The 17110-nt window shown below is 40.0% G+C and overlaps 1 protein-coding gene across 23 annotated transcripts in view; it reads right to left on the bottom strand.

Annotated features, from left to right (window-relative positions):
• Positions 1-1845: 1845 nt before the first annotated feature.
• SOX6 (SRY-box transcription factor 6) overlaps positions 1846-17110 on the bottom strand; it is a 664535-nt gene continuing 649270 nt past the window's right edge. For all 23 annotated transcript variants that reach the window (XM_054438794.2, XM_054438792.2, XM_063671129.1 and 20 more), the window contains one exon: positions 1846-8487. In XM_054438794.2, the coding sequence (XP_054294769.1) occupies positions 8184-8487 (304 nt within the window). In that variant the 3' untranslated portion in view covers positions 1846-8183. The remainder of the gene's footprint in view (positions 8488-17110) is intronic.

Raw genomic sequence — 17110 nt, 5'->3', positions numbered from 1 at the left:
TTACTATGTGCCAAGCACTGTGTTGGGGGCAGGGCAGGCCAAGGTACAGTTTTTGGTTTCAGCAGTTTGTTGTCTAGCAGGAAAGACAGACACAGAGACAAATCATTACAATGTGCTCATAGTGATGGTGAGATTCTTTCAAAGAGCTCTTTGTTTTCTCCCAAGGGAGAGCTTGAAACTGGGGGGCCAAGAAGGTCTCAGGAAGTGGTGATATTGGGTGGCTTTTGAAAGATAACTGTGAATTTCCCAAACAGAGAAGGGGACAGATTCCTTCCAGGCTAAAGGAGAAGGAAAAGCCCCAGAGTGGTGGACAGGCTGGGGGTGTGAGAACAGCAGAGAGCATCGAAGGTGTGTGGGGTCATGGTGGAAAATGGGTCTGGCAGGTCTGTTGAAGCTTGGCTGACAGGGCAGGAAGTTGAGACTTTATCTAGTCAGCAGCAGAAACCCAGAAGGTTTTAGAGAAGGATGAGAGAGAGGGGACAGGCTTAGAAAGAAGGCCTGTGGCAATGGCAAGGATGAACTGGGAGTCAGAAAACCTGTGGCTTGGAGACTAGCTTAGAGGGAGGGCCCTGAGGTATGTATGCGACCAGGCTCTGAGAGAAGGCCTCAGGCACCTCCTTCACTTTGCTCAGTGGTAACACCAGCCAACCTCCCTAGCTTAGGCATTTTCTGGTCAGAGGAGGCAGTGCCTCTGTGTGCCATCCACTCCTGGATGTTTTACCCCTGCTGTTTCTTTTCATTCCCCCAGCACCCTGACAGGTAAGAATTGTTACCCCATTTTATAGAGAGGATTCTGGCTCAGAGGTCTTATTCAGGGAAGGTCACGCAGCTGGCAGGTGGCAGAGCCAGGCTGGTGTGACTCCAAAGTCCCTGTTCTTTCCAATGTCCTGTACTTACCTGGGCTTTTAAAAAGCCACGGAGCAAGAGGGAGGTCCTGGAATGCTAGATTTTCAGAACTTACAGGAGCCTGCGTCTAACCTGCAATGTGACTGGAATAAAGTCAGTCCCACATATTCTTGGATTTTCTTTTCCTGAGGCATTTTTTAATAGGAAATATCAAAAGGAGTGGCTGGGCCTCTCCTCTCTCTTGAACACTTTTGTTTCACTCTCTACGTGTTGGTTACTCATCTCTAGACTCACAGGACTGGCTTGGCTGGTTTGGCAAGTCTTCCTTAAGGGCCCTGCTCACTTCACCCCACTACCCACCCTCCATCCCCACTCAGACTCTGAGCACAATGAAATAGCTTTGGCAACATTTTAGAAGCCGATATCACCGGGAACCGAGTTTCACTCTGGATGCAACTCATTGCTGGACAAAAAGATGGGCTCTTTCTTCTCTGAGGCAGAAGGTACTGAGTAATCAGCCAACTACTGCCAACCACAGTGGAGGGAAAGGTTCCATAAGTGCAGCATTTTCCACTCTTGGCTGTTAGGCTTGTAGAAGGTGGCGTCAGATGAGAGGCTGGTCCTTGAGAGTTGTTCATACTCCAAAAGGCTCTAAGCTGTTTCACTCACACGAAGAAGTCAGGCAAAGAGACAATGCCATGCTCTCTTATCTTCTCTTGACAAAAATCCACCTTGTATCCCGTTCCTCCCTTCTAAATTCACAAGTATTTCCTGCTGCAGCCGGGCGTGCTCCACAATGAAAAGAGCAGGCAAGTCTTTCCAGGCTAAGGGGTTCCATGTCTTTCAGAGACCTACCTTTGGGCCAGGCAGAAGCAATGGCAGAGCGCAGGAGAGCTCTGCAGGCTCCAGCAGCAAGAGGGTGGCACATTCAGGGCTGGCTGGGGCCCCATGGTGGGGACAGTTTGCAGGGCACAGACAAGGCCATACACAGAGGTCATAAAACAAAATTTATCTTTAATTTGTAAGTGTCAACAGCAGTACAAAAGATGGAGTGATGACAACTAGATTAGGGTAGAGAGGACAGTCTTGAGGTAAATGAGCATAAATAGGCAGTTCTTATAGACACTCCCCTAAGGGGCCTGAGCCCCATCACGGCATATACATTATCACCCAAAGATGGCATGTTGAACATATCAGGAAAGCACCTTGTGCAAAAAGGAAAAAAAAAAAAGTAGCTAAGGTGCCAACATACACCAGGATAGATAAAGACAGTGTGTCTTTCAATTTTGTCTTTTCCCTTAATTATGAGGCAGAGGAGGGGAAGACTTTGAAAAGTACCACTGAAAGATTATTCAATGTTGAGCTTTATCTCACGTCAATACTGCACAACAAAATCCAAGAAGTTTGTGTATGCAACAAAGCTAAGAACAATGATTCATTCCTGTAAATTTGAAGAGATTTTTTTTTATTTTTCCCATTTCTTTAATCCTTAGCAAACTTTTTATTATTATTATTATCAAGAGGAGAGTGTGAGAAAGATGTGATGGCAACCCTTAAGGTCATTTAAAAACTTTACACTGGACTGTACAAGATTTTTTTTTGATAAACTATTTACATTTTCAGACTTTCAAACATATTCAAAGCAGCAATAGACACTAGTTTATATGTTTTTTTCTTTTTTTCTAATTGCCCAAATAGTTAACAGCCATGGGCCAAGTAGGTACCTGCATTATACATAGAATTTCTACAAAGAAAATCTGCAGTTAAAATTTGCTCCAGGATGTATTAAATGCCCTTAGCAATTCAAGGGCCACACCCAGTGTTGCTATAGGAACCAAAGCACAGTACCTTGACAACAGAGTTGCAGTTGTCCCAACAGCCCTACACAAACTTTACACTTTGAAACAGCAGCCAGCATGTCAGTCCAGCATGTCAGTGAATTGTGCTGATTAAATTAACATAGAATACAATTTCACAATATACATCACAAACAAATTACAACGTTGGGGGAAATAAAAGAGTTACAGTAAGATAAGTTATGTAGTAACAGCTTATAAGCTTGTCTAAGGTAATAAAAATTTTACATGGCAAATACAATAATGAATGAACATAAATGCTAAGCATTCTAATTTGCTACAAGCTGGAGGAGGGTACAATAAAGACTGCACTTTCAAAAAAGCAAAAACACATATGACAAAGGAAGACAAAGGGAGAATGCACATGAGCAGACCTGCAATGTGCAGCATACAAAACAGTTAAATATTTGCACATTCCCCATACTCCAAGAGCACCAGCACTGAGGCCTCACTTTATGCTTGTGGTTCTTCAGGAATAAGAAACTACTGAGCAAGATATGTCACTGAGTTTTCTTCAAGCGTTCATATTGCCACGGACACTGATTAGAAGAGTTATCTGCATCAAGCATTACCTTTCTGCCCCCATCCCGCCCACCCTTACCTCTGCCCCAAAGGTACCAGCATTCCAAATACTTGTTCATGAGCTTTTGGAAAGCAATCTGTCCCCAAAGGGAAAGATAGAATGGGGATGAAAAGGAAATGTGTTTGCATATCAATATTTTCAATGGTATTAGTACAGGGGCACGCTCAATAGGATATGGCATCAGAAACAGAACATCATTGGCAGGGATAACAGACAGAAGTTGTTTATTAGGGAAGAAAACATGTCAGGGAGCAGATGACTTAAGGAAATGATGCAAGTGCTTTTGTGAAAGGACAAATGAGGTCATACAATATTATTATACTTTGAGAAGTGAGCTTAAGTGCCAACTCAATTCTTAGACAAACGTGTACAACATCAGGCAGGGCTACAGCAACCATTTTTGTCATTTTCTCATTAAAAAGGAAGACCCAGTAATAATTTCAATACATTCCTCTAGCTGCATTTCTTTGCAGTTGTTGGCACTTGGTACAGGACTTCTCATATGATTTAAAATTACTAAGTGATTCTTTTTCCTCTCCCTAATGAGTTGGTAGAGGTCAATTCTTTGCAAAATGAGTAAATTGAGAGAAGCAGCCTCAGCTGTGCTGTTCAAGTGACCAGGCTGCCTTCCTACTGAGGGTAAATGGGCTTTCCTGAAACAATCCCTGCTTTCAGCTAGTGCCTGTGCTCCTGGCTCAGGAGGGTGTGCTTTGAAGAAGCAGCCTGGCTTCAGAAGGAAAAGAAAGCAGCCTTTAATTTCAGCCCTAGAGTGATCACGCCCTTTTCAAACACCCTCAGGCTCCCGTGGGGCTAATGTTCAGGGGAGGCCAGAATTCGACAAGCTCAATAGCACTGTGAGCCCACACCTGAATTTAAAACTTGGCCTGGGCTTTGGTGTCAGGACCCTGGCAAATCAAATCAGGCCTGAGGACAAGGCTGGAGAGTATCAAATACCTAATGAAGCAAACCGATGTGCTTCTAAAAGGCTGAGCTGGGTACACGTGAAAACAACAAAGCTTCCATACCTTACTGGAAAAGACACTGCTTCATATCTGCCAATGAAATAGAAAAGTTGTCAGCCTGGCGGCTCATATCCGGAAAGCGACCTTTTCTTTCTCTCTCCCTTCCTATTTTTTTCCTTTCTTCCTTCTTTTCTCCTTTTCCTTCCATTCCATATGGCTTTTTTTTTTTTGGAGAGGATTGTCTGGCAGTGTCCCAATTCTAAGTGACAAGGAGAACCCTGATCCTGTAAGTTCTTTAACAAAATGGAGATAATTTTTATCTTTGATTTGAAGATACTATGAAATAGGGAGCACCACAAAAACAAAGTTGCTTAACATTCTTGAATCTAAACTGACGTGGTGGGACTTTTATTAATGGCCAATCTCAGAGGTGGATTTTTGCCTTTGTAGTGGCATTCATGCTTCTTGCTATTAAATGGTCACAGAACTATCTCAGAAGATTTATGTGGACTCACAAAGCAAACTGACTGTCTCCTAACCATAGTGGAAATTTAGTATGTCCAATCATCAACTTTCTGTAAGAAAAAAGGGAAATGTCTGGATCTGTGGACAGTGGGTTCTGAACTGCATGAGAACCCTGGTGAAGCGTTTTGCTGTCCCAGCTGCATGCCGAACACTGCTCTCTCACTGTAGCTGATAACTCACTACCCCGAGAGGCACAGTGACTCATCAACTTTCAGTTTGGACCAACATATATGGATAGAGAACAAAAAGGAAATACATAACTTATATCTCAGTAAGTATTCATGAACCAAAAATAAATTCTATTTCTATGTTATATTTACACAATTAGAAAAATCTAAAATGAGATGGTAAAGTCATATAAACTTTGTTTAAGCCCCACTGAAAATAAAATGAAGTGATCCCTATGATTGTCATTCTTAATTTCCATGGATATTTAGAGCCAAACTTGGCTAATAAATAAACTGCTTATACACAAAATTTAGATTCAAATACAGCATTACTGTTTGATCCAATGAAAGAGACGTTTACAATCAGATCATTCCTGAATAGCCTTTCATTTTTAAGAACATGGCTAAAAGTAACTGAACCCCAGTACTGAGGCAGAGCTGGAGCTAAAACAAAGTGTTCATACACACATGTATTTTGCATAAATAAATGAAATAACAAGACATAAAAATGACTCAAATCCGGCAACTGTGAGGCAAGCCCACACGAGTCGAAACAGATGACTTTTGTTCATGTAGTTTTCGTACAACAGTTTCACATTAGTCAGAAGTGATAAAAAATACCATTTATATCCAGTGCTTATAACACTTACGAAACAACATCTGTGAGTGCGTGTGTTTTTTGTTTTTTTTTTACTTACTATGAGCAAAATCAAGTTTCAGTCCTAAAGAACAGTCCTTTGTTCTCCACCAGCCCAGAATATTATTTTGGCATGGTCATAAAAACAAACAAAATTAACCTACTATGCTAAATGTTTGCTTTTGTGCAAAATTAATTACATACAATACAATGCTAGCCATACAACACTCTACCAATGCAACAAAATAAGAAAGAAGTGAGAGAGAGCAAAAGCAAAAGCCAAAGAGAAAGAAAAAAAAAAAACGAGTGAACTGAGGAGGAGAGGTATATAATCAAAGAAATCAGTAAGACAATAATAAATACTCATTTTTTGAGAGAAAAAATGACCTCCTCCTCATTTGAAATAAATGTACAAAAACAAATTTCTAATCCCCAACCAACATGAATAACAAAGAGTTCCTATCAGTACCTTAATCAGCTTATAGAGAGCACTCCCAGCTAACGGAATAGCTGGTAATTTCTTGGCTAGACCTGTTTATTGCTATTAGGCCTTGAGCACTCTTAAATAAATACAAAGGTACACTATTTTCTTCCAAGTGACAAAATGGCTCAAGAAATCTGATGGGGCCGTTCCTATGTCCTGGTGATCAGATTCTGGGTTGTCCCATGAGGTGAAATATCCCATTCACTGACATTCTCCCACTAAACCTCTCTGGGGGAAGCTCCCCGATAGACAACCTGTCCTGGTTTCAGGAAGGGCGAAATGGCATGGCAGAGCTCCCTGTAGTTAGGAGATGGGGAATAAAACCTCACTGCTTCTCACCCCAGCAGCATGTCTCCAGAGAAATCCTTGTGTGATAAGTGCAGTTCATCTTGTTCACACATAGGCATGTCCCCATGTGGCTACAGGTATAGAGTCAGCCAGAGGAACTCATCTGCTGCCCCTGGAGCTATCTGTTCCCCAGATTAACAGTAGGAACATCCCATATAGGGAATGTATTCCCCTCCTTCTCCTCCCTTACGTTTTCTTTCATTCTCTAGATGTATCTGACTATTTGCCACCATCTTTGCTCTGAGGCTGTCATGTGGCTTTTTGCATCCTGGGGATTTTGCAATGAACTCCCTGGATGTGCCAGCTGGGACAAGGCAACTCAGTGTAAAGGTGCCAGCCCATGACAGCTTCACTGAGATTCCTGCATGGCCCACAAGCCTTGGGCTTCAGGTTTGGCCGCAGGACTCTCCTGTCTGGCAGTCACCACTGTTGACCCTTGCTGCTGAATGAATTCAGGCGGAAATGCCACTGATGCAGACCCTACCACTTGTGAACTGAATTAGGGGAAAATTCTGGCAAAAGACTTGAGGTCACAGTGAACCTCAGGGGCATACCTGTTTAAGACTATATACCTATATCCCAATACACAGCCCTGCAGCCAGATATATACTCATGATTAAAAACAATAATAGGTTTTTAATAATATCTTGGTTTCAGAAATGCTTCCAGGTGTTCTGGGGACATAAAATCACTATGTACACAGGAGAAGGAGGTGAAAAGGACTGAAAAGTTCTTCGGGGAAGGAAGGTGAAAAACAGAATTATTAAATTAATGCCACCAATAATTGAAAAAAAATAAATAGTAAGCGGACCCTTGACATTCTGGAATGAATAAATTATTTAAGAGAAAATGTGTTAAGACTGAATGTCAGGGTTAAAGGCAAAGGGATAATGGATGTAGTGAGAGGTGGTCTCAGGCAGAGAAGACCACTCTGTCGATATCTAGTGTGGCGGTCGCTCTGGTGTGTGTATGTCATACCACATCACGCACTGATGGCACATCAACAGGCAAACACAATTGGGTCCATGCACTGTGGCAACCTTGTTCATTCCTTACAATATCTTGTCTCCAGATTCCTGAGTACTTTACCATTTTCTGGAAAAAAAATGTTGGTTTGCTATTTTATTTTAAGATGCCAAAGATTGTCTAAGACTTTGCAGTGTCTCCTTTAAGACTTTCAAAATATTGAGATTCAAAAGTTATGAAAAAGTTTGGCACATTCAAAGTTTAACTCTACACATGGAAAACTGGAATTCCGAGGCCTTTTCAATATGCTCTACATGCAGCTGCACACGCCGTGGACTTGTTCTGTTTCACAATATGAAATCCTCAGTTGTTTTCTAAAATAATTCAGAATAAAAACACATTCACAACCTGTAGGCCGGCACAGCATACCTGAGTGAGAATGTTTAACCCCATCTAAAACAGTAACTTAAACCTTTATCAACATCCAAAAGAAAAAAAAAGTAAGACAAAAATATAAGACTTGTAAGACATCTACGGGTTGAGATAAGTTTCAAGTCCTGGTGTCTCATATTTAATATGTCTTCACCTAAATTAAAAAAACAACAACAACAACAATAACAATAACGACAAAAAACTCAAGTTCATGAAAAATCAGGGAAAACTTAATCTGTCTCACACTTTACGAAACAATTAAGACCATTCTGCTGATGTAATTGTGGAGCCACAAATGCATGCGGGCTCTTTAATAACTTTTTGTTGGGGAGGGGGGTGAAATGTCAGAGTACTTTAATTCAGCAAACAAAAACTCCTCAGTTGGCACTGACAGCCTCCGGGGCTTCATTTTCACTGCTATAGTCTGATTTGGGGTCATCTTCATAGTCATCATACATTTCCATTTCATCCTCTCCATTAATCATTTCATTTCCAGCTAGGCTTCCGCCATCTGTCTTCATACCATAAGTGCTCTGGATGACCGGGAGGCTGGGCTCCGGGCTGGCCGAGGTGCTAGAGCAGTCAGATGTCATCTGAGGCGATGGTGTAGTAGTTGCCATAGTGATAGCACCAGGATACACAACACCTGTTCCTGTGGTGATTGGAATCTGAGGCTGTTGCCTATATAGTTTCAAAAAACAAAATCAGACAAGGGAGAAATATCTATATATGTGCTATGTACTGCATTGGAATTCACCCCCTACACTTTCCAAAGGGAGCCCTAAATAAATGTTAAATAACATTCTAAGCAAATAAAATGTGACAAAGGTGTTCCCTGGAGGAGTCCTGCAATCTCCTTGATGCTATGTTAGGGGTTAAACAATATGATGGAGCAATTTACTGATGATTTTGCAACATAAAGGCAGGGTTCTTTTAACTTGGTAAATATGGGAAAGCTTGGATAACACCTGGCATTAGGAACAAATGATGTAGTGAATTCCACAAAGTTACATGTGAGATAATTTTTGAAGATCTCCCAGCACATTTTGAAAATTAGACTAGGGGCATGAAACATATTATAATGACACTGTTAAGCAGGTTTGTGTCTTCACCTTAGTTTGAGAACTGTATAAATCAAGATGAGAAGGGACCTAGCATGTCCCAAAGAGTGAGATTCAGCAAAGCATTTATTTGTTATTCATGTAAATGTCTACATATTTCCATGGCTAAACTTGTTAGGAAGAATCCCTGTGGAAGGATCATCTTGGATGTCATTACTGCTGAGACCCTGGGCTGGAACTGGGGCTGGGATTAAGAGAGTAGGGAGTAAAGAGCAGTGAGACCTCTGCAATTCAACAGAGTAGAGTTGCAGAGTAGACACCAGATATGCTGCCTCACCCTAGATCCCAGAGGGTTGCAAGGCCTGGACAGCAGTTCATTCCTCCATAATGTTACCCTAGTTTAAATAAACTTAACAGATCCTTTGTGGAGGTCAATCTCTTCCTCTGCAGGGAGACATGATTACTGTCTCTCAACTTCACTTAAGGCATTATAACTGGTACACAGGAATGAAAGATCTACCTAACTCAGAGACTATGGCTAAAATATTATTTTCATATATGCAATATTCACCAAGAGTTTCTCAATCTTTTATGGATAGTAAATTATAGTTGAATTTGTTTCAAGTTGTCATTGTAACTATCCTTTTGGAGCCTCAGTTTCTACGTACTTATACAAGCCGGGGTCAGGGAAGTTCTGGAAGGTCCTTCCACTTTTTGTACTCATGACTTCAGGTCAATTATCACTTGGACAATTTTTACTCACCCTACACATTATCACTGAAACTTTCTATCCATCTCACTCAAACAGGAAAATACCCTGAATCTATGAAGAAGTAGCTTAGCTACCTGCCATTCTTTGACATGTCCAGAGGAACATAATTTTCTCACAAAGACCTCCATGCCCTCCAGCCTGGCAGAGGGAGAAGGGATGGAGATGGTTTAGAAACACTCTGTGAGATATCTGTTCACACTGAATTTAGCAACCTCTTTTAATCACCACAAGGCATATCATATCCCTAACATAACATATAAAATATTTTCAGGTATACCAACTCACCCAATTAACATTATGACCCCATAAGTTATTATTTTTTCCATTTCCAGATGAAGAAAATCAGACCTTGCTTCAAGCCCTGCATTCAATAACCAGCAGAGCCAGAATGTGAATCTAAGCCATTGGCTGACTTGAATCCCATCACTCTTTCCTTTATAGATATTCAATCTACAGATACACTAAGCTCACTATATATCATAAAAATGCCTGACTTCTATAGAACCTGTCAGCACCTAGTTGACACTAAGCACTTGACATTGACCCAGTTTTTATGATTCTCATGGTGAGTTTTTTGGTTGCCTGAAGGAAGCAGATAATAGAGGAATCTAAATCTATGTATAGAAACATCATATAAAATATTAGTTCCCTCTTATTGAATCAAATTTTAAAACAGTATACTTCTGGCTTCCTAAGTTTTGGGCAAATTAACACAAATTAAATTTTATGCTAATCTTATAATGCCTCGTTAATTTTTTTACTGAATTTGGATAACTGCAATAAAATGTTTTTGCCTTAATCACATTATGAGTGTAGAGGGAAAGCTTTTACTGCAATGTTAACCCATTTTACAGATTTCCCAATTTGGCAAGCTGATCTGTAATACAAACTCTGCATAAAAACACACTATCAAATGATACGTTTTCTTTTCACAAAGAATACACGGTCACTTTTTGCAGTATTTTTACCAGAATATCTATATCAATAGGTCTACTAAATAAATTTAAATTGAGCTCGTATTATGTGCTGGAAAGTATATTTAGGTGTTTTTACATTATCTTCTTGAATCCTCATAATAAGCCTAAGAGGTAGGTATCATTTTCCCTCTTTTATACATGAAGTGACCAATTAAGTTTCAGAAAATTCAAGCTGTTTGTTCAAGGCCACGCAAGTACCATAATCAGGAGTTGAACCTTCCCCGTGTCACAAATTCTCTAGCACATATCAAGATCAGGGTGAGAAAGGCAAGCTCACACTATCAGAAAAAAACTTAGCAATTTAAATCGGAATCAAAATCTTCTACACTGTGCTCCACATAGTTCAGAGTATTTGGACTTTAAGCTGGTAATGGAATGCTAAAAATAAATAAACAAGCAAATAAAATATCTGTACAATTTACTTTCTAGAGTGAGAGTGAGACGCATGATATTCAAAAGCCTAGTCCTGGGAGTGGAGAGAGAAATATGGCTGTTTTAAGCCCCCAGATAGTGCTAAAAGCCAGTGAGGGTAAAAACCCAGGGGTTACTCCCCACCTTGAGGAAATGAAGGGAGTCCAGCTCTGGTAAGGTTCTCACATTCACATACAACTGTTTGAGGTTGTACATAAATGATAGAGTGAGAACTTATCCCTGTGAGAGATGATTTTTGCCTCTCCAAGCCTTCTGGGAAGAAGGTTATGTGCTATGGTGAGCTCAGGTTTTGGAGTCAGAATGGCTTGGGTTTAAATCCCAGCTGCACCAGTTACTGGCTGTGTGATCCTGGGCAGGCTAATTATTATCACTGACATTGCCTCTCCTCGCCTATAAATTAGAACAATCACATATGACAGGACTGTGCAGATTAAGTAAGAACATATATACAAAGCGTTACATTACAGAGTAGACGAAAATGTTAATTCCCTTTCCTTTCCTCCTTTGGGAAGCTGGTGTAAACCTCACAGAGAGCAAGCATGTCCTAGGTCTGGGGGAGCACCAAGGAAATGACAAGGTAATGCTTTGGACTGTCCATAAATGCCAGCCCACAGGAGCCATGTGGAATTGGTGGTTAATTGTAAAACAATACTCTGGTTCACAAGCCTGGCCAGGAGAGGACTTCCTCTTTACCGCAGAACTGTAGAGAAGGGCATCTGAGAAGGGAAAATGTTGACATCTTCTAAGAAATGTTTAAAAAGAAAAAAGTCCCCAAAGAATAACATTTGGTTCTGTATAACCCTTTTTCTAACCCTAACTCCCTCCTTTCTCTAATTCCTGAAATATTTCCATTATACCCTCTGGAACTCAACTGTCAGTCCTTACTGACTCACCTTCTTGCTCTAACTGAAACTTGGCTCTCTCTCTAGGCCACGAGTCTCCCTAAGGCCCTCAGAAGAGTTGGTTATTTGCTTTCCATGCCCCTCACACAAATGGACCTGGAGGTGGGGTAGTTCCCTTCTTAGCTCCTCATTGCCTCTTCCAACCTACTTTTTAATCCCTCCATCCTAAAAATCTCATCTTTGAATCTCATGTCACCAGACTATGTCACTCACTCATACCTTTAAATACCCCCTGCCTGATCAATCCCCCTCATTCCTTAAAGATGTTAGCTCCTGGCTCACTGTTGCTGTCTCTTCAACATAACCTCTGCCGTGATCCTTGATGTCTTTGCTATCTCTGTAGATGTTCATTCCAACGCCTGACTATCTCAGTGTGACCTCCCTGCCACTGTGATAATCTGGGCCCCTCCCTATCTTAGTTGCTCGCTCTCTTGTCATACAGTGGACCTTGTCATTTTCATCTGTCACTCCTCCCTAATCTCAGTTTTAAATATCCCACTCTCTAACCACCACGTCTTATTTTTCTAGTTTTCTCCCTTTAGTACCCAGTTTACGATTTCACTCCCCACCCCATCTGAGGAGCTACGGTTTCCTGATCCTTCAACCCACCTTCACTGCCCTCAGTTACTTGAGCCTCTCCCTGCTTGTGCCCCCACTTACCTCTTTACCCAGTTCCAATTCCATGGTTACTCACTCCCTTGCAGACACTCTCCATTCTCTTACATAGCAAAACTTCAACTTTAGTTCAATTTAACTCTCTGCCTACTCTGTTTAGCCACACAGCTGAACTTGGCTGGAGAAAATACACTGCCATACTTACTAGTCTCTAAATTTACAATGCTGTACTTCAAATAGGCCTCTGGTGCTGTTCAGCCATCATATTGCACATTGTCCTAGCCCACTCCTTCTCTTAGCCTCCTAGACAATTACTTCCTACCTTCTTAACTTCTCTGAAATATCCAACTTCTTCTCCCCCTTTCTCACTCCAAGCTAATGGCCTGGCTTTCTTTTCATGGAGAAATTAGAAGCAATCAGAAGAAACTTTTCACAAACTCCCACTGTCACGTTGACAGTGCCCCTGTATCTGTGCCCCATTCTCTGCCTGCCTTTCCATATTTGGAATCAGTTCATAATCCAATATAAGGCTAACCCCTCTGCTTGTGCACTGAAACTATCTGTTTTTGTTTACTAAAGATACCTCTCCAGCAATTGTCTCTCCCATCTGAATCATTAATTTTGTATAGAATTCCCACCAAACATGCTATAATCACTCATACCATAAAAAACAAAACCAAAAACCTCTCTCTTGGCACATGTCCCCCTCCAGCTCTTGCTCCATTTCTTTGATATCCTTTAAAGCAAAACTCTTTAAAAAGTTGTCTTTCTTCATTTCTTCTACTCAATTCTTTCTTAAACCTATTTCAATCACTCCCAATACACCACTGAAACAGAGCTTATGAAGGTCACACCATCAATAATCTTCATATTGTTAAATCCAAAAGTCAGTTCTTGGTCCTCATGTTACCCAGATCTATAACATGGGCAGCATTTGATATAGCTGATCATTTTCTCCTTGCTGAAACATTTTATTAACTTGTCTCAGATGCCACACCCTCCTGGTCGGTCTTCCTCCTATCTCATTGGCTGCTCCTTCTAAGTTCCCATGCTGCTTCCTTACCATCTCCCTGCCATCTAAGCACCGAAGTCCCCATGGATTGAGTCCTTGCTTCTTCTCTTCTCTATCTAAATTTATTCACTTGGTGATTTCATCTAATTCCATGGCTTTAAATATTATCTATATGCTGACAACGTCCCAATTTATATCTCCAGTAAGCCCTTTGCTCCTAAATTCTAGACTCATATATATATATATAAAATAAGCATTATATATATGCTTATTTTATATATATATGAGCATATATATAAGCATATATATATGCTTATTTTATATATATATAACTGCTTATTTTATGTATATTCTATATATATATATATATATATATATATATATAACTGCTTATTTGATTTGGATGTCTAAATGCTGTCTCAACCTCACAGGTGCAGAACTTAAAGTCCTGATCATTCTCCGACATACCTGCCCCTCTCATGGCCATCCTGTTCTTGGTTAATGATTACTTCATCCTTCCAGCTGAATAGGCCAATCTATGGTAACTGTATTTCTTTCAAACTCTGTATCCAATTGATCAGCAAATCCTGTTGGTTCTTCTTCAGGAATACATCGAGAACCCATCTACTTCTTACCACCTCCACCCCTACAAACCTGGAACAAACCACCATCAACTCCAATCTGGTTTATTGTAAGAGGCTAGCTTCCTTGCTACAGGCCATTCTCCCTTCAGAAAATTCTCAACATACCATATAGAGTGATCCTTTCAAAACCTAAGTCATATGAAAGCATTCCTCTGCTTAAAACTCATCAATGCCTTTCCACCTCACTCAGGGTCAAATACAAAGTCTTCACAATGTCTTACAAGTCTTTTCATAACTTGGTTCTTTGTTATGAAGACTATGGCTTACAAGTCTTTTCTACTACTCTTCCTACCTACTCACTTTGCTCCTGTCATTCTGGCCTCTTTATTTCTTCTTGGAACAAGCTAGGCACAATCTCGCCTCAAAACCTTTGCAGTTGCTGTTCTCTCTGCCTACATTTCCCAGATATCTGCACAGCTTGCTCCCTTACCTACTCAGGCCTTTGCTCAAATGTTGCCTTCTCAGTGAGGTTTTCCATGACTGCCCTATTTAAAATTGCACCCTATATGCTGAAACTTCCTATCCCTTTCCCTACTTTACTTTGTTCTAAGGCACCTCTCACTATTATTTATTTATTTATTTATTTATTTGTTATTTGTTTGAATTCTATCACTAGAATATAAGCTTCATGAGACAAAAACTTTCACTGACATAGTTCCAGAACTCAGACTGCTTGTAACATAGGAGGCACTCAGTAAATATCTGTTAAATACATAGGATGAATGAATGAATGAGATAAAAACAAATGAAAATCCTAGGTAATCTATTTCAGGGAAGAAAAGATGTAATGAGACTAGCTGTATGAAAATAACCATCTTTAGATGCTTGAATGGTTATTCTTATAAATAAAGGGGAGATTTGTTCTAGGAGACATGAAAGAAGAAGATTAGAACCAACCTGCAAAGTAGGAGGAAGGCAGATTATGGCTTAGTTAACAGAAAAGAAAACTTTCTAGTATTAGGAAATGTTCCACAAAGGAACTAGCTCCCTTGGGAAGCAGTGAGCTCTCTACCCCTGGAAAAGTTCAAGAACTTAGGGAAGACTCCTCCAATGGCTTGAAGTATATAACATCTGAGGCCCCTTCTATGTTGCAACTAATTCTGTGGATGCAAAGTCAGAAGCTAACCATCAGGCTGATCTTGCTCTCTTTTATCACTATCAGCATAAAAAGAGACTGAAAAAAAACACTAACTGTGCATACCTAATTACAGTTGAAGAAACCTGACTTTCAATGGCTTCCAAAATCTTGCTCCACCCTACCCATCTTATGTTTTCTTTACTGCCAGGAAAAAGCCTTAGGCTGCTTCCTTTTTTTACTATTGAATATATCCACATTTTCCCCCAGGTGTTCATGCTCTCCTCTATGCTAAAGTGGGAATCTACTTCCCATAAGTCTGACCAACCCAAACTTCAAGTCCCTTCCTCAAGAATTTCCCATGCTTGGCCATAATGAATAATAATCTCTCTTCCTCTGAGCTTTATTTGCTCTTGTCTACAAAATGAAGATTGGTAGTTCATTAAATGTTATATGCAGTGCTGTGCCATGTCTTGTGTGTGTATGTGTATAAGACACTATTATATGCTAATCTATTCATGTATGTATCTGGATTCTCCAACTATAGAATTCTCTGAAACTCATGTGTACAGAAATAATGCCTCATGTACCATATTAATTTAGTAAAGTGTTGGACACATAGCTGGTTTCAAATAGGCCTTTACCAATTAACTAACAAATCAATGAACAAAATAAGAAATCCAGCCAGCAGGCTCAAGCTTTGTCTATCAGAAATTGCTTTCCTAAAAAGCATTTTTTCCTTCCTTTATAGATCAATTTCAAAGTCAAAATTCAAACACTGCAGATTTCACAAACAGGAATAGCTGGCAGGTATTGGGCTTTACAAATAATGAATGTGCACATCAAAACAACATTTGTGGATGTTTGTAAAAGTATATACATGAGTTGATATGAACAGAGATATTTAAGAACCCTTCCTCCCAGTCTAAGTAAAGAGTAAAAGCTGGCCCTGATAGAGCCCACCATTGCTACATGACTTCCAAATTACAGGAATATTTCTGGAGTGTAATCTAGCTTTGCCAATTACAAAGTAACTACATATTTATGCTGGCAAAGCCCCATTGTTTGCTGACCCTTCAGACCCTTCAAAGTGTATAAATAAAGACAAGGAAGTTTGTTTCATTAGGAGATAAGCCTATATGTCACATATCTCTGTAGCTGATATTGCAGGAAGGAACAGAAATAATAATAATCTGTTCACTTTACCTATTGAATGTTCTAATCCAGGATCTTTACAGGAGGACAATACTTAAAAAAGCATGGCTAATCTATGATAATGTAATTGTATCTTATAAGTGTCTTAAATAGGATTGATTCAACCTCTTTAATATTAAGATTAAAATGGCAAATGTTCAAATCACTTATAGTACAAGGCACTAAAATAATTATTGTAATATAACATAGAATATATACTTGGCACACAGTATTATTTTTCTAGAATAATAATATTTACTTGAATTTAAAGCTTTTCATATGCCAGGCAATGTTCTAAGCACTTTACAAACAGTAAGTTACTCAGTCTTGAAGAAGAGTCCTGCATATGTCATTGGTATTGTCATTCTCATTCTACATATGAGGATACTGGGTAGAGAGAGATTAAGTGTTTCCCAAGGGCAAGGGGAGAGTTCAGAGGAATAAAGATTGCCATGTATTAGTTCCTACAGCCAAGAAGGTGCAGATCTAGTATTTGAGCCAGAGTAGTTTGACTCCAGAATTGACGCTCTTAACCACAACACTATACCGCCTCTGTGTGTGTAATGTCATGTCCTTACCAATGTCCTTTGGTAAAAGGGACATATGTTTCACATTCACAT

Source organism: Pongo pygmaeus, chromosome 9 (genome assembly GCF_028885625.2).
Source record: "Pongo pygmaeus isolate AG05252 chromosome 9, NHGRI_mPonPyg2-v2.0_pri, whole genome shotgun sequence".
Taxonomy (NCBI): Eukaryota; Metazoa; Chordata; class Mammalia; order Primates; family Hominidae; genus Pongo; species Pongo pygmaeus.
Note: the sequence above shows the minus strand (reverse complement) of the source record. Positions and strands in the feature narration are given on the sequence as shown.